The 27793-nt window shown below is 36.1% G+C and overlaps 1 protein-coding gene across 2 annotated transcripts; it reads right to left on the bottom strand.

Annotated features, from left to right (window-relative positions):
• Positions 1-1727: 1727 nt before the first annotated feature.
• Positions 1728-27793, bottom strand: sema3a (semaphorin 3A). Of its 2 annotated transcripts, none has more exons than XM_023344576.1 (18): positions 27531-27793; positions 26998-27435; positions 18016-18176; positions 17553-17615; positions 15476-15595; positions 13826-13916; positions 12982-13101; positions 10913-11055; positions 9300-9414; positions 9134-9203; positions 8839-8983; positions 8496-8715; positions 8302-8393; positions 8163-8204; positions 7406-7563; positions 6479-6546; positions 5485-5630; positions 1728-5161 (listed from the first exon to the last, which is right to left on the bottom strand). In XM_023344576.1, exons 2-18 carry the CDS (start codon positions 27113-27115, stop codon positions 4619-4621), a joined length of 2415 nt encoding a protein of 804 aa, XP_023200344.1. In that variant the 5' UTR covers positions 27116-27435; positions 27531-27793; the 3' UTR covers positions 1728-4618. The 2 variants fall into 2 exon arrangements, with proteins under 2 accessions (XP_023200344.1, XP_005802106.1); XM_005802049.2 differs by having other exon boundaries at positions 26998-27119.

Raw genomic sequence — 27793 nt, 5'->3', positions numbered from 1 at the left:
TTACCCATGAAGGTTTTATTACCATCTCACAGTAATCCCTTTTCTGTTCGAGGTACACACAAAGAACAACTGATTAATATTTGAGACTTTTTTCTTTTCTTGTTAATGCTTTTCAGAAATATTGATACCTTACAAAGTTTTTCATATTTTACTATGTAGAAAGAAAAAAAAAATGCTTTTTTTTTTAGAATTACATTTGACAGACCAACACAACATGGTGAATTATTTAGAATAGTACAAAAAATCCAAATGATTTCTATTGTTTTATACAGATAAAAATCTGGAAAGTGTGGCATGCATTTGCATTCAGTCAATGTTGTGCAGGACCAACTGTCACTGTAATTACAGCTGCAAGTCTGGGTGTATGTCTCTGTTGTCTTTGCACATATAGAGTGTGCATATATATATATATATATATATATTTCTCAACAAAATAGCTCCATCTCAGACTGAGAAAATATCAGAGCAGGAAAATCACATCTTGCTTATTCTGAGTTGTACATAGGGATGGACTTTGACTAGTAGATGAATATGCATTAATCTAAACAATTGCATTGCACAACTTGTTGTGTATTTAGGGTTGTTGTCCTGAGAGATGGTAAACCTTCACCCTAGACTCAAGTCGTTTGTGGCCTCTAACATAATTTATAGATGAATTGCACTATTACGCTCCATCTCAAGCCTCTGAACTTTCTTTTCCCTCCTAAAGAATACCTGCAGCATTATGCCGCCACGACCATGTTATACAATGTAGATGATGATTTAAAGATGATATAAAGTACAGGTTAATTTTCTACACATGCTATTTTGCCTGCAGGATCAGAAAGCTCTGTTTTGTTTCTATTTTGGTCCTAGATAACAAACTGCAAACAGGAGGTCTTATGGCTTTCTCTCAACAATGACTTTCCTCTTGTCACTCTTCTGTAAAGGCTAGATTGTGCAATGCACAAATATATGTTGGTCTGTCAACTAATTCACCTGCCTGAGCTCTTTAATAACTATTGGTTGCTATTTTGATCAGTGCTCTGTCTGACTTGTCGGTTTGTATGATCAGTCATGTCTCAGTAGGTTTGCAGTTGAGCTTCACATTTTCAAAACATTGATTAAACCATGTTCTAATAGAAACTTCCAGCATGGTATGTCACTTTATAATCTAAATCTGCTTTAAATATCTCCACACTGTAAATTCTGACTTGTTGGTGTCTTCATGAATCCTGTGATGCTGTTTCTAATGTACTGTAGTAAACATTCATCCTTTACAATACAGACATTTTCATTAATATAATGAACCCTATTTAACAAATTAGGTTTCTGAAATACAATATTTTGCACTAGTTTTTATTTGGGTCATCAAATTATAGAAGGCTGAACATGAACACCTATCAGTCTTTCAAGATTTTCATTTTTATTAGCAACATTTTTGAAAACCATGAAACCAAATTAATTTCACTTCCCAGGTGTATGGTACTTCTGGGGCTATCACATAAAATTTACATTTTTGTCCACCCATCCATCCACTTCTTTACACCCTTACCCCATTGGGGCCGGGAGGGGTGCTGGTGCCTATCTCTAGCTGTCAATGGGAGAGAGGCACATTTTTGTTCATAACGTTAAATATATGGAAAGAATTAAATGCATGCTTTTGCAGGAATGAACTATTTCAATGGATGTAACATTTTCTGAGTTTGTTCAGTTTGGTTTCATTGACACAGAAAGGACAAGAATGGTATAAACGTCCTATAACTATCAAAACCAGATTTAATGAATACAGCATTTCATGAAGAGACATTTATTACATCAGTAGAATACATCATGCCAAAAATCAGCAACAGCAGCACTTAATTTCCTCACTCCCACTGTTCATCCGACAGGCCCCATATATTTCCTCCTCATAATGATAATCTTATCACATGCGCATCCACCACTCTGCTGTTCAGCTTGTCTCATTCATTTTGAGACTAAAAATCTCCCAAGGTCGCTTCCAGCTGCTTCTCATCTTCCTTCCAAAAGTGGATGAAACTTGCACACAGTTGCAGTCATCTGACAGGGCAGTGTTTGTGCAAAGCGAAAATTATCATTGTCCATTATTAGATAAACTGGCATGAGGAGACTGGGATCCATGGGGAAATCTTGTTGAGTTCCTGTTTATAACATGTACACTGTTTGGAGTACTAACAGAAGCAGGAAGGCATTTTTCAAATCGTTCCTATTGTGTACTACAGCATAAGCAAGAAACAGCTTAAAGGTGACAACATTAGACTAGTTTATCATCGCTATGATAGAACAAAAACACTACACCAGTATTCACATGCACTACTACACAGTGGTATAGTTGATTCACATAGACCATAGTATTTATTTTTCACAGTTACATTCAGGTTTTGTGTTTGTGCACTGTTCAGTGATGGTTTTAATCAATTTTATTCTTATGCTACATGCAGTGAATTTACTGTGTTACACTGCAATGTCTGCATAAAATATGGATGTGTTAAAAGTACATTACTGTCTACTGGCATATTGCCCAATGCATTTGACATTTAATGCATGTGATAACTAATAAAATACTTAAAATCTTCTACATGTGATGAAATTTATTTTTATTTTTACCTAAGTGGTCCAGTAACAGAAACAAGTTAGAAAAAAATGCCTGCTTATAATATATCACAATGTACAGAAATGTATAACAATAAATATGCATGGGTGTAGAAACAAAGCTGACTGACAGAATAATTAAATAAACATGGAAGAACTCTGCTCAGCATTTGGAAAGTGAGACAATGCGGCTTTCAAAATGCTAAAATTGGAACGATTCAGATGAAAAATAATAAAATGTCTTTGTCTAGGAAGCTTATCTAGGGCACGGACACACAAATACACATACAAGTACAAAACTTTCTTGTTTACAAATGTTCTGCAAACTATTTTTCATAAGTAGATTTCTACTTTGGGCGAGTAACACAAACTAGATAATTGAAATTCATTCCCCTTCTTGTGATGAGATTATTATAGAATACAGTATTTACACATGCTGACAGGAGTTGCATTGGAGAACCAATGATAACTGGATTTTCAGTTGCAGTTGTCAGGCATTTAACACTGACTCATTCAAAACTAATTGTTCATTGAATTGCTTCCGAAATCACCATGGAAAAGTATTTATACTCACTGAACCTTTCCACATTGCTATGCGACGTTACAAGTGTCAACATTCATCACCTTAGCACTTTTTTGTAAGTAGAGCAGAATGAAAAAGTAGAAGGAAGAAGATACATGATTTTAATTTTGTTTAATAATGTAAACCTAAAAGATTTATCCTGCAAATACATTTGATAGTATAATTTTATCTCATGCGTAGTGAAAGCTCCATGTATCAGCCATTTTTTATTTATTTATTTATTTTTACTGGAGATTAAAATGATTTATTCAAGGTCCCCAGTCTTAACAATCATTGTACTGCATGTATGGACTCAATTTAAATACAATGGTTCTGTAAATGCCTCAGAGGTTTACTCAGAGGTAGAGAACATTAGCGCACAGACAGCATCATGAAGATGATTAAGGCAAAGTTAAAGTATGCAACATTTAATATGTCATTCAAAAATTTAGAGAGTATGGCACCAACTGCATAGCTAAAAAGACATGGCCGTCTACACAAAGTAATAGGTCAAGGAAGAAGAGGGTAAATTAGTAAAGCAGCAAAGAGGCCAATGATATGTCTTAAGGAGCTGCACAGATAAGCAGCACATGGGAAATATGTCGACAAGACAACTGGACATTTTTAGGCACATAACACACAAAATCTGGCATTTAAGGATTAATAGGGAAAAGATCTTGTAAGAAAGTTGTAAAAGAACTTCAATATTTCTTCCCTACACTGAAACATGGGAGCAAAATGGTGTAGAGATATCTTTCCTGGAACAAAACCTATTATATTAGAACGTGTATCTTTTTCCTTACACTTCAAATTATGCAGTACCATTTATTCATTAGAAGAATGCCTACTAAAATAAATTGATGTCTCTGATTATGAGATGACTAAATGTGAAAAACTTTAAGGAGTATAAATACTTTTGTAATGCACTTTAATTCTCATTGCATTTTTTGAACTGTGTAACTTGTTTATATAATTAACTTGCAAGTTCATTTATTCTCATAAACAACTTCACCCGGTCTCATTGTTGTGTGAGGTAAAATACAGTATGTAGTTTTAGTTATTTTAGGCATTTTGCAAACTTAGAAACATCATCTAACTACATTACAATGACCACATCTTGTTGCCAGTCATGTTTACAGGATGGGCACATTTGTCCATTGTTTTGTGCGGAGTGGCCCTACCGCTCTGCATTGTTCATGTCACAGAGGCCAGCAGAGATGATATGCTCCAATGGTCTTCGATGATACAACAGGATCCTTTTTCTTCCCCTGTGGGCTGTAAACAAAACTGCCCACACTTGGATCACACTAGTTTGCAGATAAGAGCAGCATTTATTTATTTATTTTTTCTTTTCTGTTCAGTGTGTGTAGGATATGTATGTTTCAAAAAACAAACAGTTTAAGGTATACAGAATATGATCTGGGAGTGATCTGAAGCATCGTGGTCAAAGTCAAACTGTATGGGTCAGACACTGCGAGGGGCCCGCTCCAGTTCGTGGGTCCTGCGGTTGCGACCCTTCTGTCGTTCTTGAAGGTGCTTCCACTTGGATGCAAGGCCTTGAGCATGCATGTTGCTGTGAGGGCCCGGTGCAGCCTTCTGCTGCTGCTGCTGATGATGATGATGGTGTGTTTGCACTTTTTGGTCATGGTGAGCTTTCTGTCGCTTGTGCTTTCTCTCTCTTTTCCAAACTTGATCACAGAAGTCATCAACACTATTCAGAGTTGGGTGATTGACTAAAGACAGAAAGTCCCTGTACCAAAGCTTTTGACTGGGAGTTTCTCTAGACAAAGAAAAGTCCTGAGCTGGGACAGTGGTAGCTGTATCTTCATCACGATGCAAAAGATCCTCCAGCCGCTCTGCGTCAATCACTTCAAGGTGAACTTTTAAAACCATCTGCATGAAGCCATGTTCCACTGCCTGGCACAGATAGATGCCTGAATCCTTCTTGTCAAGAGTGCGGATCAGAAGACCTTGTTCTGTTCGAACGAAACGCTCCTCTGACTTGATCTGAACAGTGAGAAAATTGGAAGTGATAAGAGACAGAGCGAATGAGAAACTTCGGAACATTAAAATGAGCTATTAACACTTATTGTAGCACAAGAATCTAATCGGCCATGCTGCTCATTGTTCTTTTTTAATTTCATAAACTGAATTTTATTTGAGTCAGCAGTGGTATTAAGCAATGATAAGATGTGTTTCTTAGTAATTTATTCAAACGTCTTCATATTATGGAATTATTTATCACTATTTATCTGCTCTGAAAGCTCAGTGTCTCAGAAAATTAAAACAAGACAGAATGTTTAAGAATAAGATAAGCAAAGGATCCTTACTTCTTGTTTGCGGTCATCAGCGGAGCCCTGATACTGCCAGTATGTAGTGGCTCTTTGGGACTTGGGCACACATTCAAGGAAAGTGCTGCTATTTTCCACACCATAGACAGTTCTGTCAAGGACGGTTGCCTGTCCGCTGAGTTCATCTGGTAAAAAAAAAAAAAGATTATCACTAGTTTTACAAATGTATTTGTTTTGGGAATTTTCTGGTAGATCTCTCTGAATATGTTACTTGGAAAAAGTGACAACAATAAAAACAACACACTTTGAGTTTTCTGACAAGAATAGTGTTACCATTTTAGTGATAATATAAATTAATAATACAAATAATTTAAATCTGATGACATTTTTATGACTGTTTATCAAGATAATTACTGAAAGTACAAAGAAATCCCCCCTGATATACAGCAAGTTAAGTTGCTGCAAAACATCTATTGGCTTTGGAATAAATTGAACTGGAATTATTTTATTTCAGCATATAAATGATTTTCTTCAGAAAATGTATGTCTGTCAGCGCAAAACATTTGATATATTTTCACTAGTTAATTTTGTGGTAATTTTATATTAAAAGATAAACGTACAGTTATTTCCTCTCTAATGTGTTTTATATTTTGGCCAAAGTTTGCAGTCAATAGTGTTGCAGATAACAGTTAATTGCCTATGTACTTTTAGGATTTAATGCTCTTCTTCCTAAGTAAGAGAAGAAAAATATATATATATAATTGAGGCAATGAATATACAGTATTAAAGCAGAAAATGAATCTTGACTTTGAATCACAACATGTCGGCCTACTAAAGACCTCTGTAAAAGTGTGGAGGCCTGAGGGAATCTTGACTATGCTAATTACTAGTCTCAAATGAACCAGTGTTGATTTTCACACCACCAGAAAAAAGACAAACTGAGATTTCAGTTTTGGTTTTGTCAGGAAATAAAACCTCTGCTCATTAGAATTGCCAATGAATATCACAGTTAAATGTTTTCTTCTTTAAGGACCTTGTTGCTGCAGATCTGAGCACTGGGTGAGTGGGTCTCCATTCCTGATATCTTGCCGTCTTGTTCTCCTGCAAAAACACAAGCATAAACAACTTCATGAGTCAGCAGAAACACCCACTTTGAAAGTGTGAGAGAGAGGGGTGTGCGTGTGTGGGGGTGTAGGCGTGTGTTTGAATGAGTTTTGGGTGTGCAGCGAAACTGCAGGCCAACATAAACAGATAAACAGCAGGCAACCCATGGCTTAGCTGAAATACTTTAATTACGGGGTGTGAATGATGGAATTTAACATAAATCAATCACTCCATGCTGTCATCTTTCTGGAGTACAGATGCTAAGGAAGATCTTGATTAGTATCAGACAGTACCTCCAGGATATTTTCTATACACAAATATGTGAAGCAGCTATGGAAACGCGTGAACTGGTGAGATCCGCCCATCTACTTTATATTGTTCTAAACCTGAGATTGTGTGAGGATGTTTTAGCTCCCATGTTGACCACAATGCCATAAAATTTCAAATGTTGGAGTCTAACTGTGGAAAAATCAAAAAAGAAAACAATCAAAAGGTTTACTTTCACTATGCTTATGTTTGTACTGTTCTTGTTGATTTCAGAATGACAGCCATAAAAGTCCACAATTTTCTTTGCCAAACATAACATAGACACTCTCCTGAGAAGGAAGAGTTTCTTGCAAATGTAAAGAAATAATTACATTTGCGTCAATGATAGCATTACATCAGAACTGTGCAAAATCCCATTAACTTTTTTCTGGAGATAGATCGACTAATAAGTACCATCAGCTTTTAAGTAGCATATATTCATTAAAAAAATGTATCTTAATTTAACAACCATCTTTGAAATTTTGACTAGCCTCACTGCAGAAGATGTTCATGAGATGGTAAAATATAAATAAAAGTTTGTTTGTGCTACCTCTTTGCCATTGGGAAGTATCTGGAGCATTCTGTGCCATCCCATGCACAGTAAGGGTCCCTCGCCAAACAACATTCAGCACAGGCCTTTCCATAAACCTCACAACGGTGTAGAGGCATCTGAGACACACCGATGTCTGATCCAAGATAGAGTTGTTGCTATAAAGAGAAAGGAACCAGATGGTCATTGTTACATTACTCATGATTTGGAAAACTAAGTTCAGTGGGGGTTTTTAGGGCAGGGGGAATGTTGTACAATTTTAATTGTAAAATATTTCGTACATATTGTAATTATTATATATATATAATATTGTGCAAATAAAGCCAAGTTCATGTGAGCAGCATAGTTTTTCAAGTAACAAAATCCTTGACTCAGGTCTTAAAAATGTTTGTCGACTATTTAGGGAGAATTGTTCTACCTGTCAATTAGTTGACTTGTTTTCATCTCCCTGTCATTTCAGCTTACAAGCTAACTGTCACTGGAAAGCCAGCAATTTAGGTTTGTTTATGTGATGACATGGGAGCTTATCTCAAAGTCTTTAAATAGTGGAGACAAAGTTCTCTTTGTTCTGTCTCTTTGCCCTGAAGGCGTATTACCTCTGAGAAAAAACTTTATGGGCAGGTTTTTTAAAACAAACGTCATGCATAAACAGTTGTCAAAGGCCATTATTGCACAGGCCTTTCACGTTATTCTTTGTGAAAACAAAACTGCCCACACTTAGATCACATATATAAATATGATGAATAAAAATCTGTACCTGTTTTGTTGAAAGTTCCATGTCTGTAATTGCAACTGGTTCCTAAAAAATTAAAGAAGGAGAAGCAATAATTATACAGAGAGTGTTGATTCTATTGTTTCCAAGGAAGTGTTACCGGATGACATGGAGAACATCTTACTCTGAATACAGTCATTTCTTCCAATAACACTTCTTCCAGGTCATGCCATGAATTTCTTGGGATGGCTACAACCTTCAGAACTGTTCCCATGTCTGAGAAGGCACAGAAAAAGTTCACATTTTTGACCCTGCTATAGTGACAGTGATTTATTTAGCTTTGCAGAGTTGTCTTAAATTTTTTTTTATTTTTTTTACCTGTGCCGATGAACATGACATCATACAAGCCATCTTCAGCTTCCACCTTATCCACTACCATTTTAGTGAACTGGTAGTCTACATCTGTTTTGACTATTATTGGTTTATTATTAATTGGATAGACAGGATTAAACATGGCTGGGTGACTTCTGGCAAAAGTGACCACTTCGTCAGGAAGGTCCTTGGTTGTGTCAAATCCACCAAATGTTTTGCTAGGGCACTGAATTGAAAAAAAAAACAAAAAAACAAACAAAAAAAAAACATAATATTAACTGTTAAAGGAACACAAATCAAAGGGAGTCCTGTTGGACTCTAAGCTCAGTAAACAGAGCTACGGACTCACTGTGCCAGGCCGGGGGTAGGGTACACGTCCCTGAAAGGGGACCCACTGATAGCTGGGTCCGTCCCTATGAGCATATGGACCCAAGAAAGCTCTTCTTATGTCTGCCATGCTGTACATACACACCGCTGAACCTTTAAAGACATTGCTGTACAGAAAATAATAAATGAGATAACTATAAGTAACAAATAAAACATGTGTTCATAAACCATAAAAAATATAATTATATATAAATATATATATATATATATATATATATATATATATATAATCTCCTGTAAAAGACTTTGTGATCTACCTGGAAGTTGTAAATACTCCATAAATTACTGGGCTCTTAGGATCCTTAGTGCTTATGAGAAAGACGTCCTCTAAAATGAAAACAAAGGCAAAAACAGATTACAGATTTTCTGCACCAAACAAAATATTGGTTCTTCTTAGTCATACAATAAGAATAAATCACTCACGTAGTTCATCAAAATGTGTGTCTATCCCATTACTGCCCGGCACAGAGCAAATCAGTCGGGCTTTCAAGAAAGTTGTCCACTTATTTACTAGGCTCCTGTGGCCCCCAAGGTCATTCTAAAAGATAGATTACATGTTATATTTCAGATAAGTGGTTTATATTTAACATCTTTTTAAAAAAAGAAATGTTTTGAACAAACTAACTTTCTTCATCTGCATAAAACATTAAATGTAAATGGAGCTGACAAAATGTAAAGCTTGTGTTATTTAAATTCCCCTCAGAACACAAAAACAAGAACATAATGAAGAATGTGTTATCTTTAATTAAGCCTATTGACTGGCATGTACAGTTAATATCATTGTGCTGTTTTATACATGCTTACTTTTGAAGGTAAATTCTATGCAGACTTAGATGGAAAGAGTTGGAAAAGTTAAATCTTGCCATTGTAACTTCGCTTTGAAAAAAAACTGTTTAGAAATTTACTTTTAATGTCTGGTATTATAGCCTTTGTCAAATTATAAAATATTGCATTAATTGGTAACACAAGATGCAAGAGACTGTTTAAAAGCTTTCTTATTGTTTCAAATTAGGAAAACCCTGTCCTACAAGCTCTGTTGCAGAAAATTGTGCAAGAATGCAAGAAGGCTACTCAAAATTTGAAATGTTTTTTCTTAAATACAGTATAATTACATTATAAATCCTGAAGAAAAGTCCAAATTAGTAAAACTGTTTTTATAAAATCTTATTATCGTTAAATGTCCACAAAATTGTGATCGATGATAAAAATTAAACTTAGTGTCAAACTCCAGTAGAAGTAAATATGGTCCATAAAGCATATGGTAAATCGATTCATCTTGGAGGATTTGAAGCTTCATTCTTAAATTCTGTTTTAGTGACAAAAAGCTTTTTAGGTGTTTGAGTTAGAAGACTGGCACACTCTCAAACTTCAGTGAGCGGTGTTTGTTTCCTTAAAGCAGCACGCAAACATAAATTCACATTGTGCTCTCTCATACAAACACATTCCATGTAAGCTGATTTATAGCAGCAAATTAAAATGTGTGCAAATGTGCATGGGTTCAAATTATTACCACAACTCGCATAATGAAAGGATTGTCTTCTGCTGAGGACAGCAGATTCCAAACATTCTTGGTGATCAGGCTGTTATAAAGAGGCTGATCTGCAATAAGCAGGGGTTTAAGGCTGGACATTAGATCTGAAATAAACTGATTTTGAAGGATGTGGACCATGAAATCTGACACTTGCGCTCAGAGGGAGCAGAGTCAGAACTGGGGCGGCATTGCTGCCATCACAGCCTATCATATTCCGGTGACATTTCAACTCTCTCTCGGGTTTCAGTTTCTCTCTTTAGAGGTGATTGCACAACATACAACACAACCTAATCTTTTTATGCTGAAAATAATTACAGATCCTGAAAGTTACCAATATGGAAAGCAACTCATTTAACAGTCAAGGGTTTTTTTTTTTAGACCCCAAAGCTGTTTCTCAAACTGATGGGGAGATTGTGTTTCTGTCTTTGTTGAAAGTGGTAATTTCTTTTTACTTTTCCTGTTTGATGACCTGTCTTAATGTATACATGCCTATGTCCATACTTACTTTGCAGAGCTGTCCAATGCGAGCATATGTGGCTTTTCCAGCATGTTCTCCATCCATTGCATTCTCTCTAAAGAACAGGTAGATTTTGTCATCCTCTGGATTGTCATTTTCTGGGATCAGATGGACACCTACAAATCTAGGATCTAGAAGAGACAAATTAGTGTCAAAGATGTATTCACTTAATATTTTATAAAAAGTCCATACATAGGCCCATGGCCACAGGAGCTAAAGGAACAGACGTTCTCTCAGTTTTGAAAGTGGGGATGCACACTTGTGTTTCTTTCTGCTCAGTCTAATCACTCTCTAAAGTCTCATAAATGTATATAGTTGCTCTCAGTTCTCATTCTACTTTTCAAATTAGCACAAAATATATATTTGAAATAGGATTTATATTTATATATGATTTAGCCCCACCCTTCTTCACCTGAGAGTTCACTTCAGCTAACTATTCAGATGAAGTCACTTCAACTGAACATAGTCTTTGTGTAGGACAGGTAATAGTCATGGACAGAAAAAGTTAAATAATTAGAATATTAGTGATCTATTAAAATTTTATAACAGGGGTTGAGAGTTAGTCTTTTTCTCTAAACAAGCAAAGTAGAACCATTTTCGGCAATGAAGGTTAGGTCTGCAGATGGCGCAAAAGGGGGGAATTTGCAAGAGTGCTGCCTACCAGTGGCATGCAAACTTCATCACTTGTAGAAACATATCAGAGACTATTTTTGATCTAATTCCATCTGTAAAATGTTTAAATAGTTTATTAATCACTTATTAAAAACTGTTTAGGTGTATGGTAATGTGTTAAAGTGCCGTGTCACTACGTGCATCCAGCTCACATTTGCCAGGACTGATGTTCTGTATTTTTCAAAGCTTGCTTCCTCATTTAACAACATAATCATGTACTCATGCACATACTTATGATGTATCAGACAGGAAGGGTGGAACAGATGAAGCAGAAAGCAAATATCATAAAAAGCCAGACAAAGAAAAAACTAGAGCATATATCCTCCACTGCAGATTACCCTTGAGACTTAAATTTATAATGACAGCTACAGAACTCAGACATGTGCCTCTGGGCTGCGTGGTGTCTGGAATAATAAAAAGAAATTGTATTAAAACTGAAATGTGGAGAGGCTGAAACAAATATTATTCTTCATTCTTTGTGTACGAAAGGCAGTATTTTGAGTCACATGGAGACGGGCTGGTGCTCCTCAGCTAGAAGGAGTCAGGTAAACTAATGTAATACTCACCGACTTTCAATACTCTATGCTTACCTGTTGAAATTCCAGGCTTTTGTGAAATAAAAAATTACCATAAGTCCATTTAGAAATTTCTTTTCATATTCTTTCATATATCATGTACACTTTAACTATAAAACAACTCAATCTATAAGGTTAGGGAGCATCTTCCATAAACAGAATCTGCCAACAGGATATTGTTTAGTTTCTTTGTCTGTTCAGGAGTATGGCGGCACAATATAGCTAACCAAAACATTGGCATATGTCATATTAATTCAAAACTATTGTTTGGAATTGTGTAATTGTTAATTCATTCACAGTATCATAAAATTCACTTTTTCCATATCAAAAATAAATTGAGCCTGTTGAACTGGAGTCTCAGTCCATTAGATGCACACACTTAACACACATTACAGCCCAAGATTCCTAAGCTCGCAGTGAATGTTGGAAGCAAAGGCACAAAATGTGAGGATTTAGGATAATGTAGATTTATTCCAACTTTGTTTTTTTAATAGAAATTTAGATAGTAGCATAGAAATACAAATTAAAAACTTGAGTAGTTTTATTTTCTGTTTATATTACAACTATGTATCTCCATGAATTCAGACAAAAGTTCACCTACAAAGAAAATTTGAACAAAGATTTAAGGACAATGAGCATGAAGTGGTTTCCTCATGCTTAACACAGACGATATGGTGATGTGTAGCATGATATGGAAGTATGAATTGGTGAACAGGCAAGTTAACCCTCAAAATTCTAGTTATTGTCCAAGGTAGTTTGTTCACACTGAAGCTAAGAGACAAATCAAGGCAGAGGGTCCTCCAAACCTACCATTTAGCCACCTGGAGTCGTGCTGCTCTGTTCTGATAGGATGATGTTTGCCAAGAGTGCGAAAGATGGCAAAGTCCCGCCCCATGAAGTCGGCTGATGTTCCAGCATACAGCTCCCCATCTGAGAGAGAGAGGATTGATTAGTGTTAACACAGTAACGTGAGACGAGGCCGCCTGCTTTTCCCCGTGGGTTCTGTTCAGAAATCCGAGGAATTGAGCGGGGGCTTAGCAGCAAAGGTAGATTTCACGTCCATGGAAAACAAAGACATAACAAACATCAGGAGTGTGAAATCGACATTAAAACAGAAGGCAGGGCAGAGAAAGGAGGTGAGGACAGGATGAATGGATGGTGGGTCAGATGCTGGGGGAGAGAACAGAAGTGTGAGACAAGGGGAGTACATAATAATGCTAGTGAGAAAAAGGAGAGAAAAAAGGAAGAGGAGATAAGGGGTGATGGGCTGGAAAATAGCCATCTGCTTGGGTAAATGAGGTGGTATAACACAATATGATCACACATAATTGGGGGTAAAGAGAAATACCATGCTCATACACCCCTGCTTTATTTGCCAGAAAATGGGAGGAGGGAGAATTAGAGCAAAATAGACTCAGTACCATTGACCACACATGTGCACCATTTAAATGTTGTAGATTCAGACTGAAATAAAGTTTACAGTCCTGCCAATGAGAGGTTCTATGTGTGTAAATACAAAGCAGCAAAGGATGTTCCTGTTCTGCTATTTACATTGACGTCACACTCTGTGTACCCACTGAAATGAAAGAGCAAGGCACAGGGCTTCACAGGGATTTATTGCACACATGCACTCCGTATCTTTCCATAAACTCACCAATTAGCATTGAAGCGGTGAGGAGCTTAGGGTCATAGGGACTCTTCCCTCTGCCATTTTCTACATGGGGCGCCAGTCTGAAAACACCATCCTGTGTACACATGAAGACAGGAAATCAGTGAGGTATTATAGCATACTATCAAACACAGACAGTGAACATAGCTTCTTGCCCATATAAATTTCACACACAAAACAAGAGCTCCAGTAGAAACAGAGTTTTCTCCAGTTGCTGTCAACACGTCATGACACATAAAGTAGCAGTTTTTTCATTTTTTTTGTGAAATCTTTGTAGAGGGTTTTAACATGAATTTTTCTTTTCTTTACAGATTTGTGCTCAAATATTGAGTAATATAATGTTTGATATTTATCAAACATTTCCTTGCATATGCACTGAAGACAGCTAAATGTGTTGTCTATAGTGTGCTGTCTTCAGACCTCTTGAACTTGTTACAAACATGTTACAAACACAAGCTTCAATTGATGTTTATGTGGCAGACCATCATAAAACAGTACATAGCTATGAAAAAAGGAAAACAACAAAATCTTAATTAAAAAAAAAACTGAATAGTATAACGTGCATTTGTATTCAGCTCCTTTAGTCAATATTTTGTAGAACCACCTTTCACTGCAATTACAGCAGCAATATTTTATGAAGATATAGCTGCCACTTTTGTACAATGTAGTTAAAAAAAATACTTCAAGCTCAGACTGGATGGAAAGCATCTTAAGCTTTAGATTTTCAATTAGAAAATCTGACATTTGACTAGAGAATTTCAACACATGAATTTACTTTAATCTAAACTTTTCCTTCATAAGTTGAAAGGTGGACCTCCTCCTCAGTATCTAGTCTGTTTCAACCTATAGCAGGTTTACTTACAGTATTGTCCTGTATTTAGTTCCACCCATAAACTAATCAGATTCTCTCCCCTTGCTGAGGAAAAGTAACCCACAGAGTGATGTTTCCACCACCATGTTTCCTATGAAGATAGCTGACATTTTCAGTTATGGTTTCAACTGAACAGAGTTGGTTGTAATCCAGAGGTTCACCTTTTACTCTGCATTACATATGATGAAAAGGGTCGGTGATTGTGTCAAACTCTACACACAGTTTGAAGGGAAACTACCAGCAGCATAATGCCATTGAACAGAATCGAAGGCAACATTTCTAACCACTGTTGCTCAGTGACCTCAACACTAATGAATTGCGTTTCTACTTTATGATCCACGCAGAGTTGATGGCTTTTCTCAGGGACATTTCCTTCCCCTAATGGTCTGTAAATTGCCACCCAATTAGAGGAAACTCACATTTATAGGTCTGGCATTTGGAGGAGAGGAGAGTAATTCTCATTTCTCAAATTTAAATGAGCAGTATGCACAGACTTTCATGTAAACATACACTGTCCAACATCGCAGTAGTTCACCAGAGAAATGAACTGATATGTGGTGTTTAATGTTCTTCTAAGCTTTTTTCATATTTTATTGAACCAAACCTGTTTATATTTATTTGTTACAACATCTCCATGTAAACATGACCAAAAAGAATCTGAAATACTGACAACTAGTTAAAACATAAAGCCTGTCTAGTCTTTTCCTGTGTGTATTGTTGTGTGTGGCAGCAGATATGGACAAGAACAGAAATCCAAGCTGTACCTCTGGTTTCTTGCCCACCTCCAGGTAGGAGCATACAGGGTGGAAGGCTCCTGTCCCGCAAACATAGAAGTGGCTCTGGTTGAAAGGTTGCAGTACTTTGATGAAATGTGCACACTCTCTCTGATTAGAGAAAGACATAGAGCAAACAAAAAATTTTCACAGTAATTATTGTGTTGCAGTTTCTGAACAGTTTAATGTGTTGGGTTTCAAATTGAACATAAATTACAGCAAGTTCAAATTTATTAAGACAAAAAGTTATTTTTTCTCTTTAACTTCTGATTCAAGCAACAGGGCATTTACACTTTTGTCTACTTTTCTCATAGTTTTTTTCTGTTTTGTCTTCTGTTTGTTTTACAATAGTCTTGCAGCTGTAAATATAAAGTGAATTACTGCTAGGATTTCAGAGGATGCCTCCTGAAATCTGAAGTTTTATTATGTGTTGAACTTTATCTTTAAAACCAGCTACTGCTGTTGTACATATATTTGCATGACAATCATGTTCATAACTTAATCATACATACAATAGTACGGTAATGTGTACCACCTTATATTCATTGGTATTTTTTCATTAAATAATTTTAATATTTCAGTTATGCTTGCATTTCAACTATGTTTCTGAATGTCAAACATCCATTAATCCTCTTTTGTTCCTCACTACATTGTAGAAATGTTTGTTTTAGACTATAATGGGGTATTTATGGATACCCTTTCCTTTTCTCTCCCCCTCACTCTCATCTAGCTCTATAAAAGACAACCATCCCTCAGGGTGCCTCCTTATACATTTCAAATCGTTTACAGAAAACACACAGAAGACTTCCCTGCCCTTCTGCTCCCCAGCACAGGCAGGCGAACTGACCGCCGAAGGCACTTGCCCTATTCCAGTGAAAAAATCTAAGCCACAAACAGCATCAATATGATCTTACATCCAAGCTTTTTGCCGGAGGGCCTTTGAAAGATGGGGGAAAAAATACTACTTCAAGGAAAGCAGATTCAAAACAGTAAGTGTATTTACATTGGGTTTCTGAAAACTGTGAGACCTTTTTACCAAGAGCCATGGGACTGTGACGTATTATGTGGTTTTTAAATTCCATGGTTTTTCATTTCTCTTTTTATTTTATTTAATCTGAAAATTACAACCTTATTGTGAGGTTTGCAATGTGTTGAAAATTATTAACATTATGAAATAAATTGACCGAAATTCTAGTAACAGAGAATAATCTACGGTCACTCTTAAGTGCAAACCACTTCAAATCTCTAAACACAACTATGAATTGAAAAACACGATAATATTAACTATGTAGAATTTCAACTTAAGAAAACACAGCAACATTAACAAAACAGAGGAGGTAGGGCTCAGTATGAAACCTGAGACATTGATGATTGGGTGATGGAATATTTTCTGGTATTTGCTCTGTCTTTGTTCAGATAGGCAGGAAGACAGTCACAGCGCTATGTACTGCCCAAAGCTTCGTTGTATGTCCCGACTCAAAATAGTCATGGATAGCGGTAGCTACATTTGTATCACCTGCAAAATTCATATTATCAACAAATGTGCCTAAGCCAGAATAATTTCTGGTTCTAAAGTCAAACGTAGTGTTGTCCAATCAGCACTCTCTTAGGTTTCCTGCTGGTACCTACCTCTTCCTTTTTGTGTTTTTTTTTATTTGTAGTTGTGCTTAATTAATTAATTAATATTTTTGTGTATTTGAATATGTTGTGCCTTCCTTTAATTTGTGGTTGTGTTTATTGAAGTGTTGATGTGGTTTGGATTTCATGGCCGCCATATTCTAGTAAAAATTACAAAAACAAACAAAAAAGGAAACCAAAGAAACAAAGAAATATAAAGGCTTGACTTCCAGATTCTTATAGTTTAATTAAGGATCTCAGTGATGACTCTACATCTTAAGTAGGCTTATCGTAACTTAGCGATGTGTAAGACAGATTTTCAACAGATAAGGAGAAATGATCGAAAACAGAAAAAATTGAAAGTCTGGGTTTTGGTGAAAGTCATAAAATAGATATTCATAGGTTTCCATGAAAATAATCCACGTGATAGCTGGATGCCTTTAGCTCTTACCAGGAGATCTTTCCCTGCCCACTTGCATTCATCTCTTCTAGTGGGAGAAGCAGTCCAGGGGATCTGGAACACAAACATGTTTCTGCTGAAGACAGAAAAGCATTTCCCTGCACTTGGAATCATTATTTTGTGTTAGTGATTTACAGCTTGTGTGCATGGAAGTGTGTTTATGAGAGTTGAAGGGGTCACAAAGCAGTCTGTTCTCCACTTTGTTTCAATTTACGACATGATTCACCCAGGTGTGCAGAGTGCAGCTAACATGTCTGGAACAGTGCCTGACTGCGTGAGACAGCCCTCATCTGAAATATACATGAAGCACTTTTTCTTTAGATTCAGAGATAAGAATCCTAAGATACCTGAAGCCAGCACTCTGGTTCGAGACAAATGGTCTGGTCAGAAACGGATTTAAAGTCAGAAATAAAATGAACTGGCAAGTGCATGGGCTCCAAATCATATGCTTTACCTGTGCTTTGTCTTTGCTTATGTTGAGGAGGTTAAAAGAAAAGATGTGATCCTTGGCTCCCACCAGGAGCCTTCCTTTCTCCTCATCCAACAAGAGAGTGTGGTAACCCGAACTGTTAGCTAGGCCTTCAAATGTCACAAGATTTTTGGTCTCCAACATCTCTGTGGAGGGAAAAATAAGATCAGTATGCTACAATGATAACAAACTTAACAAAACATCACAATAAGATGAGGAAAGTCAAAACTCACTGAATTTCAAGGAATCCTAAGAACATCTTGAACACAGTGGGGTTTTGTTTACACATAAAACATACCAGATGCAAATGTGACACAATACATATACGCTAAACCTTCTGTCTTGAGAAAATGAATTTTGCAGGCATGCTGCTGCTCTTCTCATAAGTTTATTTTAACAAAAAATAATACTAGAAAATGCGCACACAAGCCAAGTTGAAAGATAGGGAGAGTCTGCCAAGTAAATGTGGATTCAACAGGTACAGCCAGGACTAGAAGCCAAAAAGCAGACTGTCTACATGGAGATTTAACTGTAATAGGAGCTGCCAGGCAGAAGTACACAGACTAACAGGGGGATATTGTGTAACTCTTCTAATCTTCAGATCAAATGGCAATATTTTCCTTGAGTACATCAGTTATTAGGACACTTTATAATACTCTTCAGCTAACTTTTTGGCACTTAATTTTATTCTTTAGTGTCTCCCCAAAAGACATCAAGACTTGCCTAACATCTTTAATTCAATTACTGACCCAGACGTCACATCTGAGACAGGGATTGTGATACTGTTTAATGTAACATTTAAAGGCACACAAAGACACACACAATATAAGTTTTTTCTTGACAATTCGTTCTCGCCAATAAAGTAATTCCAGAGCAGAACTCTTCCCTTCAACTGGCCACCACCCCAAAACTGCAGAAAGTTCTGGAAGCACTGTAAAAAAAATCCTTCCTCCAGCATCCTCTACATTTATCTCTTTATTTCTTAGTAAGAAAAGAAGGAACAAACAGAATCACTCATAAATGTTTTAGAAGAGAATGCCCTCTACTCTGAAGTATGTCAGAGCCCGAGAGACAGACAAGATGAAGAAAAATTGACGTAAGAGATAAAACCCATCACAGAAGAGAGAGCGTCACACTGACTACTTTACTTATTTAACAGTTTGTCCATTCTGATAAGCATTTTTCAGATAAAAAGTCAGCAGTGTCAGCTTATAGACTTGAAATAAAACAAAAATTATTTAGCTTATGTGTTTTATTTATTTTCCAATTCTTGGGAAACTGAAAAAAGAATAGAATAATATTGAGAATTTACAATAACAATATTAATGCGTTTTAAACTTATTTAAATATTTAAAATTTTGATTTTTACAGAACCTTTAAGAATATTCAAGAATAGCTACTTAGAAGAATAACCCTAATATTGTGTTTTCATTGTCTGTGGTAGCAGCAGCCAGTTGCTTTTGTACCTGCTCTCCAGTGTGGCATTTTTCTGCATACCAGTGAGATGCCTCACCTGAACGGAATACTTCAGTTTCCTACGAAAACATTTATGTTGGACAGAATTCAGGACTTTTACCTTCCTATTCCAACTAATACAGTCACTGTTTGGATTCTGTCAACTGAAAGATCTGCTTGTTATCTTTGAATTTCATTGTCTGATTTATACAAACACACCCAGTTTTATAAGCATCTAAGTTCAGTAAAATAAAAAGGTACCACTCTCAGTAAAAAAAAAAAAAAACAGTTGCAATTGGGAATGACCTGATACAAAAATGTATAGTTAATTTTACAAAAAATAATTTCATTTCATTTTTTTATTAAAGAGAACTTATAAAATAGAGCAACCAACAGAATTCAGAGTGAACTATCCAGCAAATTAAACAACTAACTAACCAATAAAAAAGTGTATTTAATGAATACACCAACAAACAAACATACCAATGTCAAACAAAAATAAATGACTAAACCTAAAAATATGCAACTAACCAAGGGAGTAACAAAACATACAAATAAAAATAACATTAAATATCAACTACCACCCTGCCCATTGCCTTCCTACACAATTCCACTTGATTCTCATCTTCTTCAGTGTTCCGTCTTGGGTTTCTACAATTGAGAGGGATTTCTCTGGTTGAATTTGGAACAGGCCAATCAGTGAACAGAAAATTAAGTTGTGAATGAAGACATTCACGTTATAATTGTAGTTTGCCATGGTTATAGTTTGGCAATGGCAAACTATAGTGGAAATGGATGAAGTCATTCTGTCCATGTTGGCCACACTCCCAAATATCGAACTAACATTAGCAGCCGTCTTGTTTCTTAGCAGTGCTGGCATCTTCAGTTAAACTTTGCAGCATTACATACATCATGAATACATCAGTCTATTCATTATTAATCAAATGTTAGTGATTAAGAGTCTATCTCTCCAGCATGCAATCATTTCTCAATAGCTGAGGTTTCACACATATGTTCACCACAAACGAAGCAAATCATACGGTCTGGTTTATACCAGGTTAATCAACTACCCATCCAAATTACTAACAATCTAAAAACACAGCAAACATCTAAAAAAACAGAAAAAAATACAACCATATACATAAAAATAAAACAAATAGTAAAACAGCTGGTAAATTAAAATAGACCTACCAATTAAAAGTGGCAAATAATTTAAAAAATGGATGCACAATTAAATTATTAATCAACAATCAGACAAGCTAAAAAACTGGAAAAAATCAGCAGCAGGGCAACTGTTTCCAAAAAGGAAACATAGAAGAAAACCTAAATATCACACCAAAAACAATCCATACATCCATCTATTCATCATCAGTGTAGAAATGGGTGAAGGCAATGTCACAGAATAATCATTGCAAAAGCTAATACTATATCTCATATTTAAAAATCTCATTTCAAAGCAGCAAGTAGTGGCTAGATTTGGGCTTTAGATGAAAAATCCAAGAAATGTGGTGTATATCCTAATCACTGTGTATGTGTAGATTAACTTAGTTTTCCATTCTTTTGTGACCGGTATACAGTTTGTTGTAGTCTAATTACTAACTTCTTCAAGACATATTTCTTTTCTACTTGCATGTAAATCCTTTTTAAATAGCTCTACGGGTGGGGAGGGAAACAGTTTCATTAGTTATTTTGGTTTACATAAACAAATCTCTGCTTTTTATATAACTGCTCCCGTTTTATGGTACTCTGAAGGAGTAATGTTGTTTTTACAGTAGCCTCTCTGCAACTTTGACTAAGAAAAGACAGAGAACATCTGAAAACACATATTCAAATTAAACAACACATTGATTGATGTAAAGAAAAAAATGTTCACACAATGGTTGTGCTTATCAAGTTCAGAGGACCACATCATCATTTCCATTCTCTTTACACACCTCACTGGTTTTTTGCAAAATTATCCAAGGGAGAAGTGTCCATGGCAACAAACCATTCAACAGAGACTACAGCTAAGTTATTAGAACCCAATCAGTCAGAGACAGATACACTTTGGGAATTGTGTGTGGAAGTGTGTAATGTATGTTTATCAAGTTGGCTGGTTGTGTGTTACAGGAAAAAAAAATAGGATGTTCCCATGTCGCTCTACAGGTAGTGGCCTATACATGTCTCAACCAGTGTCCCCTCTGGATAAACGTATCAGATGGGTATTCATGCATAAAGAAGCATTTATTTAGCTGCTGTTTAAGCTGCAACTTTAAAACCAAGAGCCTGAATTTATGATCCTACACAAAACTTGTTTTGGTTGAGTTTTTGTTTCAACAGTTTCACAATACCAAATAGGAAGAAATGACCATTCAAGCAGGTGGATGTGTAAATGAGTGGCTTCTAAAATGTGTCCAGTGCACTCCTGTAGACTGTTCTGTTACACCCCATAATTGAAATAAAAAACATGTGCAACTATTCATGCAACTGCACATATTGTGTCTCTTAATACTTTTTTCTCAAGGAAGAAACATAAAGTTATTAGTAAATAGTAAAACGAATATTTAATCAACATTCCTCTTTTATTCAGAGTGAGACAAAGAGGAGTCAGAAATAGAAAGCAAGAGACAAAGAGAAAGCACAATAAGGGGGCAGATGGAATGGATGCAAAGAACCAACATTCCCTTGAGAGACTGGTATAAATAAAATCTTTTACCCTACATTCTTCCTGTCTTTCTCTATTCTGCTTTCTCTGGAGGGCACAGGGAATGTTTTCTAAGTGCTTTGTAAGACACAGACAATGTAGTTTTGTATATAATTCCTGAGCTATAATGTAAAATAAGCACTCTTTTTAACACTATTTGCATACATTGTAAATTTAGTATATTAAGATTTGTAAAGGATGAAATAATAAAAAATTAATTTCATTATTTTTCTAAGACTTTTTTTGACAGAGTGAGAATGTTGTAATTTTCAAAACCCTCAAGAGGCTATCACTTGTGACATAGTAAGTCATGACTCATTTTACAATCAAAGTTTCAGTATGACTAATTATTGATTATCTAAAATCTTTATGACTTTATCTAGAAGGTTATTTATACGTATAAGGTTATCCATAAGTACATTAATATGCATTAGCAGGCCTTCAGACAAAATTATTCAACATAATAACTGACTAAGCCATCTACAAAGCCATGGCCTTGGGGCAACACATGGAGTAAGAAATGATTTTGATTAAACCTTTAGACATTTTGGAGGATCTTGGATATAAGCAGTTATTGCGGGTTTCAGCTCAAATCAAAGGTGTTCAAACGCACTACAACATGATAAAGAGCAAAAATAAAAAAACATTTCATTGAGTTATTTTACAGACTCTGCAGCCACAGATTCCCTAATACCTCAGGGAAAACAGCACAAGGCGTCAGTGAGGTCATCTAATCCTTGTCAGGTAAGAAAGCAAACAAACTTCTTTTCTGAAACAATGCAAACCGCTCTTGCTTTATTGCACATTTTTCAAATGATATCCAATATCCCAACAGCAATATTCAACAGTAATTTAGTATCATAATGCTTTCAATTAAATTCTTGTAAACATTTCTACACGTTTTGAAACCATCTTTTAAACTGTGTAATACTATTAACTGAATTATTAATAATATATAATGGCTTACTTTTACATCATAAACCATAAAACGATTTTTTTAGTTAAGTGTTGCTATTTTTTCCTCATCCTTTTTTACATGTCTCACATTACACATTCACTTCTGAGCCAATATCCTTTGGCAGTCATGATTGTGTAAGCATTCTTAAACAGGCTGCAGCTATCTTCTCACTGTACAGTATTCATGATTTTAATCAGAACTGGCATAACGACTGATCTGAAAGTCTCCGGCCGTAACTCTAAAGCAAAAACCAGGATACTGTGAAGCAAATGCTCACCATGTTTTCAGATTATTAGGGCAACATCTGGGGAACACAAGAGAGTGAGTACACCTCACAAATCTCAAGAAGAGTATTGTTTTATCTCTCGGACTATTGTACACACCTCGAGAAACCCAACTCTGCTATGGTATTTCCAATGCGCATTTAGGGTGTTTTTGGAAAACTTCTACATACTCCAGTTCTGGTCAAGGGTTATTTTACACTGCAGTGAAAACAAAGAACAAAAAATGCCTTACTGTTGCAGAGGAATGTGGTTTTCATTCTCAGTTCATTGCTCCTTTTGCCCTCTGGTATTTAAGAGCAAGATTGTGTGCTTTTTGATGCAAGTTCTGAGCTCTGCTTGACTAAAGATGTTTAAGTGATGGAGGGGAAAGAAGAAAAGTGCTCTTTTGGCAGAACAACCACAACCTACAAACTCAAGTGTCGCTCTTGACAGCTAACAACATGTGCTTTCGTTCTTGTGACCCACAAACCTCAAAACTATAAATCCCTCTTTGCTCCCCCCAAAGGACCAATTCATCTGCAGGGTGTGAGTACACCTCAGAAGTAATATATGCCCAAGCATAACATACTATACATTAAACCTGTTTGATTCTGCAGTTCATTTTTAGTCCCCAGCTCCCTACTTACACATCCTCATTATCACCAGTTGTTGATACAGCTGTACTTAATGTTGTATTCATGTAGTACCATTATTTCTCATCCTGCATATTAGACCCCTTATTTCTAAAGATCAGTTGTAATCCATGAACTCAACAATTATGTGTCTCGCAGCAGAGGGTGGTACAATTGTATGTAGATTGCTGTTGGTAGGGTTCACTTCTATGTTGTGTAAAGAGGAGCAAAGACTCTAGAAGTGAGAAATTTGCAGATTTGTACTCTCTCTCTCTCTCTCTCTCTCACACACACACACTCAAGCACACACATAGTCTCAACTTTAAATATGTTCCCGGTATTCTCCATGACCTGTAGAGGTCAGAGCTCCTTCACCTTTCCATCCCATGTGTGACTGATCAGATGCTGCTCCCTAAGAACTTGACATCCTCTCACCCAGGTGAATACTCTGACTTTTGTATGAGTAATGTTGATCTGCTTCTCACTGGTGGAACAAAAATTATAAGCATGAAATGAACAACTTGTGATCAACTGACTTCATGTGATTTTTAATGTGACTACCAGATCAATTGAAATACTAGACTACCATTCAAACCAGATTTGCACCCGATTGGACACATGAACATTATAGAAGGAAAAAGCATGAAGTAGTATTTGTCCATCCAGATTTCTTCTGGTTTTGTTTCATTGTTACAATGAAAATTTTCAGATCAAGCATATTTGAAAATCTAACAAAGATAATCTAAGTAAATACTATATGCTGGTCTTCACTGATTATTTCATTTATTTTGGGGAAAAAAGCTGCCCAAACCAGCCTTAATTTAAATAAAAATGTGATTACCTCACATTAAGTGTTGAATCAAACCTGATCACATGAAGCTGATTAAAGGATTTCATAAGTAAGACATGCCCAGAGTAAAAAACAAACAAAAAAAGAACTAAGGAGAAACGTAACTGGCTACAAAATTTCATGACCACCAACTGTTCTAGGCAGTCTACACTTCTCATGAATTTGTTAACAACCACGAGTCAAGCTATGCATGGTGAGCACCACTGATGAATAGTACTGGATAGAAAATCACTTGTTACCTGCTATTTCTTGCTACGCACACCAGCAGATGTATTTAGTAAATAACTGGTCTGCTTCAGAATGAGCATCAAATTGTCACAAACATTGTAGAGCCTTTATTTCTTGTCCAACTTCTATAAAATATGGCTTAAATTAAACTGGAAAAAATTGCCAATACTTTGATACGTAAAATGTGTAATCTCCCTTGATATAAATCAATAAACAGTTTGGTGTCTGCCAGTTTTGTCAAGATGCAAGAGAAGACTAAGAGAAATTTATTTTTGTGTTGGACAATTAATTTAATTTTACATACTGGTAATTACCAGGAGACATATTTTTATTCAATATACTTTATGATATATTATATTCTATTTGATGACTGTTATTTAACCAGGCAGTCCAGTTTTTGTCATTAATTGAACTTTCAGACATTACAGTAGCTGGAATGTGCCACAGCAAAGGGAAATGGTCTCAGAAGCTTTGTTGCTTCAGGTACTGAATGATATGTAATTGTTGGAACCACAATTTCTCTTCTCTACCCAAAAATCCTTATTGTCTTTGTCAAGCCACTAGTTTCCGACCTTAAGCTGAAGCAAACTTGAGTAATTCAGTAGGACAATTACCTGAAATTACCACGAAGCCCACCTCTTTGAAACATAAAAAAAAAAAAAGCTAAATTTTGGACTCTAAAATTAAGATGTTCTAGAATGTACTTAAATAGACTCAAACTCAAAAATCATACACTCTGTAGCTGAATGTAATCATTTATTTATGTACTATCTGATATTAACATTTGTTTTATGTCCTGCAGCATTTAAATGAGAGAAAAAGCAATAATATGAGAGATCTATAAGGGGCAAATACTTTTTCACAGCACAGTAAGTACCTGCTGACTACACTTAGATTAAAACTCCCCAGTCAGCACAGGGAAGCAAAGTGTTGCCCCCTGCAGCCAAAATTCAAATTAAGGCAGAATCAAATATTAAAAATAGAGACTGCAGCCCAAATAAGCAAGCTGGCCAAATTGCTACCTGGGGGGCTTTCAATAGAGATTTCAGTGTATGGGCGTGTTTCACCAAACTGACAGCATGTGGTTTCAAATGACTGATACCCTTGCAGGTATCATTTGCTTTCTGCAGATGGCAACGTATTTATGCATGCAAGTGTGTCTGCGTACGGGCACACTCATGTCTATAATTATGGATCCCCCAGCGCTAAGCGAAAAACATTTCACTTTGGTACAGCCATCTGCTGAAACAGACCGTTCACCATTCATCTGAGTACAATTACCATTCAGGAGAGAATGGAGCAGAAAAAATGACATTCAGGAAAATAAAAAATAAAAAAAATGTGAGAAGACAAATGATGCAGCCTGGGAATCTGCCTTTTCTCCATTGCAACATAGACAACAGCAGTTGATCAATTATTGGAGTGATAGGTCTAAATAATTAATTATCAACATGTGAAATTAATTAGCTTCTGATAATTGCTGTGTCATAATGTAAACATTTTGAACATGGCAAGAAGCTCGTCATTGGAACAAGGTGAGATGAATCTAGTTATTTCATGTGAAAAGGGGTTGTACAGAAAATGTTTAAACAATATCCACTTATACAAATTCCAAACAACCTGCCTTATGTTTTATACAATAGAACTAATGCACATTTATTGCCCATATTAGTAAATGTCTTGATCATAAAGAAATTATTCACTTACTCAATAAAGAATTTATAATTTGTAATTTTATTTTTCAGAAGAGTTTAACAATCTCACTCCCTTTTACACAGTATTTGAAACACATTGAAACGTGAACTTGGTAAAGCTAGAGAGATACAGTATGTTCATAAGTTTTACAAAGCAGAAAACAACAGAAATAAGGGAAATGATAATAGAAATCTCAGACATACCTTTATAGGAGAGTTTTAGCCGGGGCACGTTATTTTTGGTTTGTGTGGGTCCGCTGCCCTCCGTTCTAAGCACAGCTACCCCACACAGAAGTGTTATGGCACCCCAGAGAATCCCCATGGTCCTGAGGCAAAAAACTCCAGATAAGTCCTTTAAATAAACAACCCCTGGCCAGGCAATCTCAGACCGGGTTCGGCAGGAAACGGTGGCAGTGCAAGAAACAGTCCTGTTGTCCAGTAAGTACAATGAAATGCTGGTGAGTCAGTCCAGGTTGCCTCATAACAAGTCCTGCCAGAGCAAAAAAAAAAAAAACTTTTCCTGTTCCACAGGTCAAAGCCAAAATTAGAGTCCAACTAAAGAAGAATAGAATCCAGCACAGGGGAGTTAAGTTTATGGACTGCTGCCTCTGGAACTGTGATTTCTTGACTCCTTGCTGCAAACTTAACAGAACAAACTGTAATGTCTCAGAAAAGGAGAATAAATTAGAGCTAGTCACACATTGAACACTAAGAGAATCTAATTATGCTTTAACTACCTTTCACTTTTGGCATCTGAGCAGAATGTAGGTGTATAACCTATCCATGATGTTACTTGGCCGCACCTTTAACCACAAGAAGTAAAACTGGTCCAAATTGTTTCAGCTGTTCATCCCATCTGCCTGGTGAGTCCTCAATGGTTTGGCTTCTTTTTTGTCTCTCACTCTACTTAGCGCTCCTTTGAGATAGTTTAGTCTCACTCAATGCAGCACAGCTCTGTCACAACACCACAAGGCACCCAGTGCAACTGAGAACAGCTGAG

The sequence above is a fragment of the Xiphophorus maculatus genome, chromosome 2 (genome assembly GCF_002775205.1).
Source record: "Xiphophorus maculatus strain JP 163 A chromosome 2, X_maculatus-5.0-male, whole genome shotgun sequence".
Taxonomy (NCBI): domain Eukaryota; kingdom Metazoa; phylum Chordata; class Actinopteri; order Cyprinodontiformes; family Poeciliidae; genus Xiphophorus; species Xiphophorus maculatus.
The sequence above is the reverse complement of the archived record's forward strand: the minus strand, read 5'-3'. Positions and strand labels throughout refer to the sequence as shown.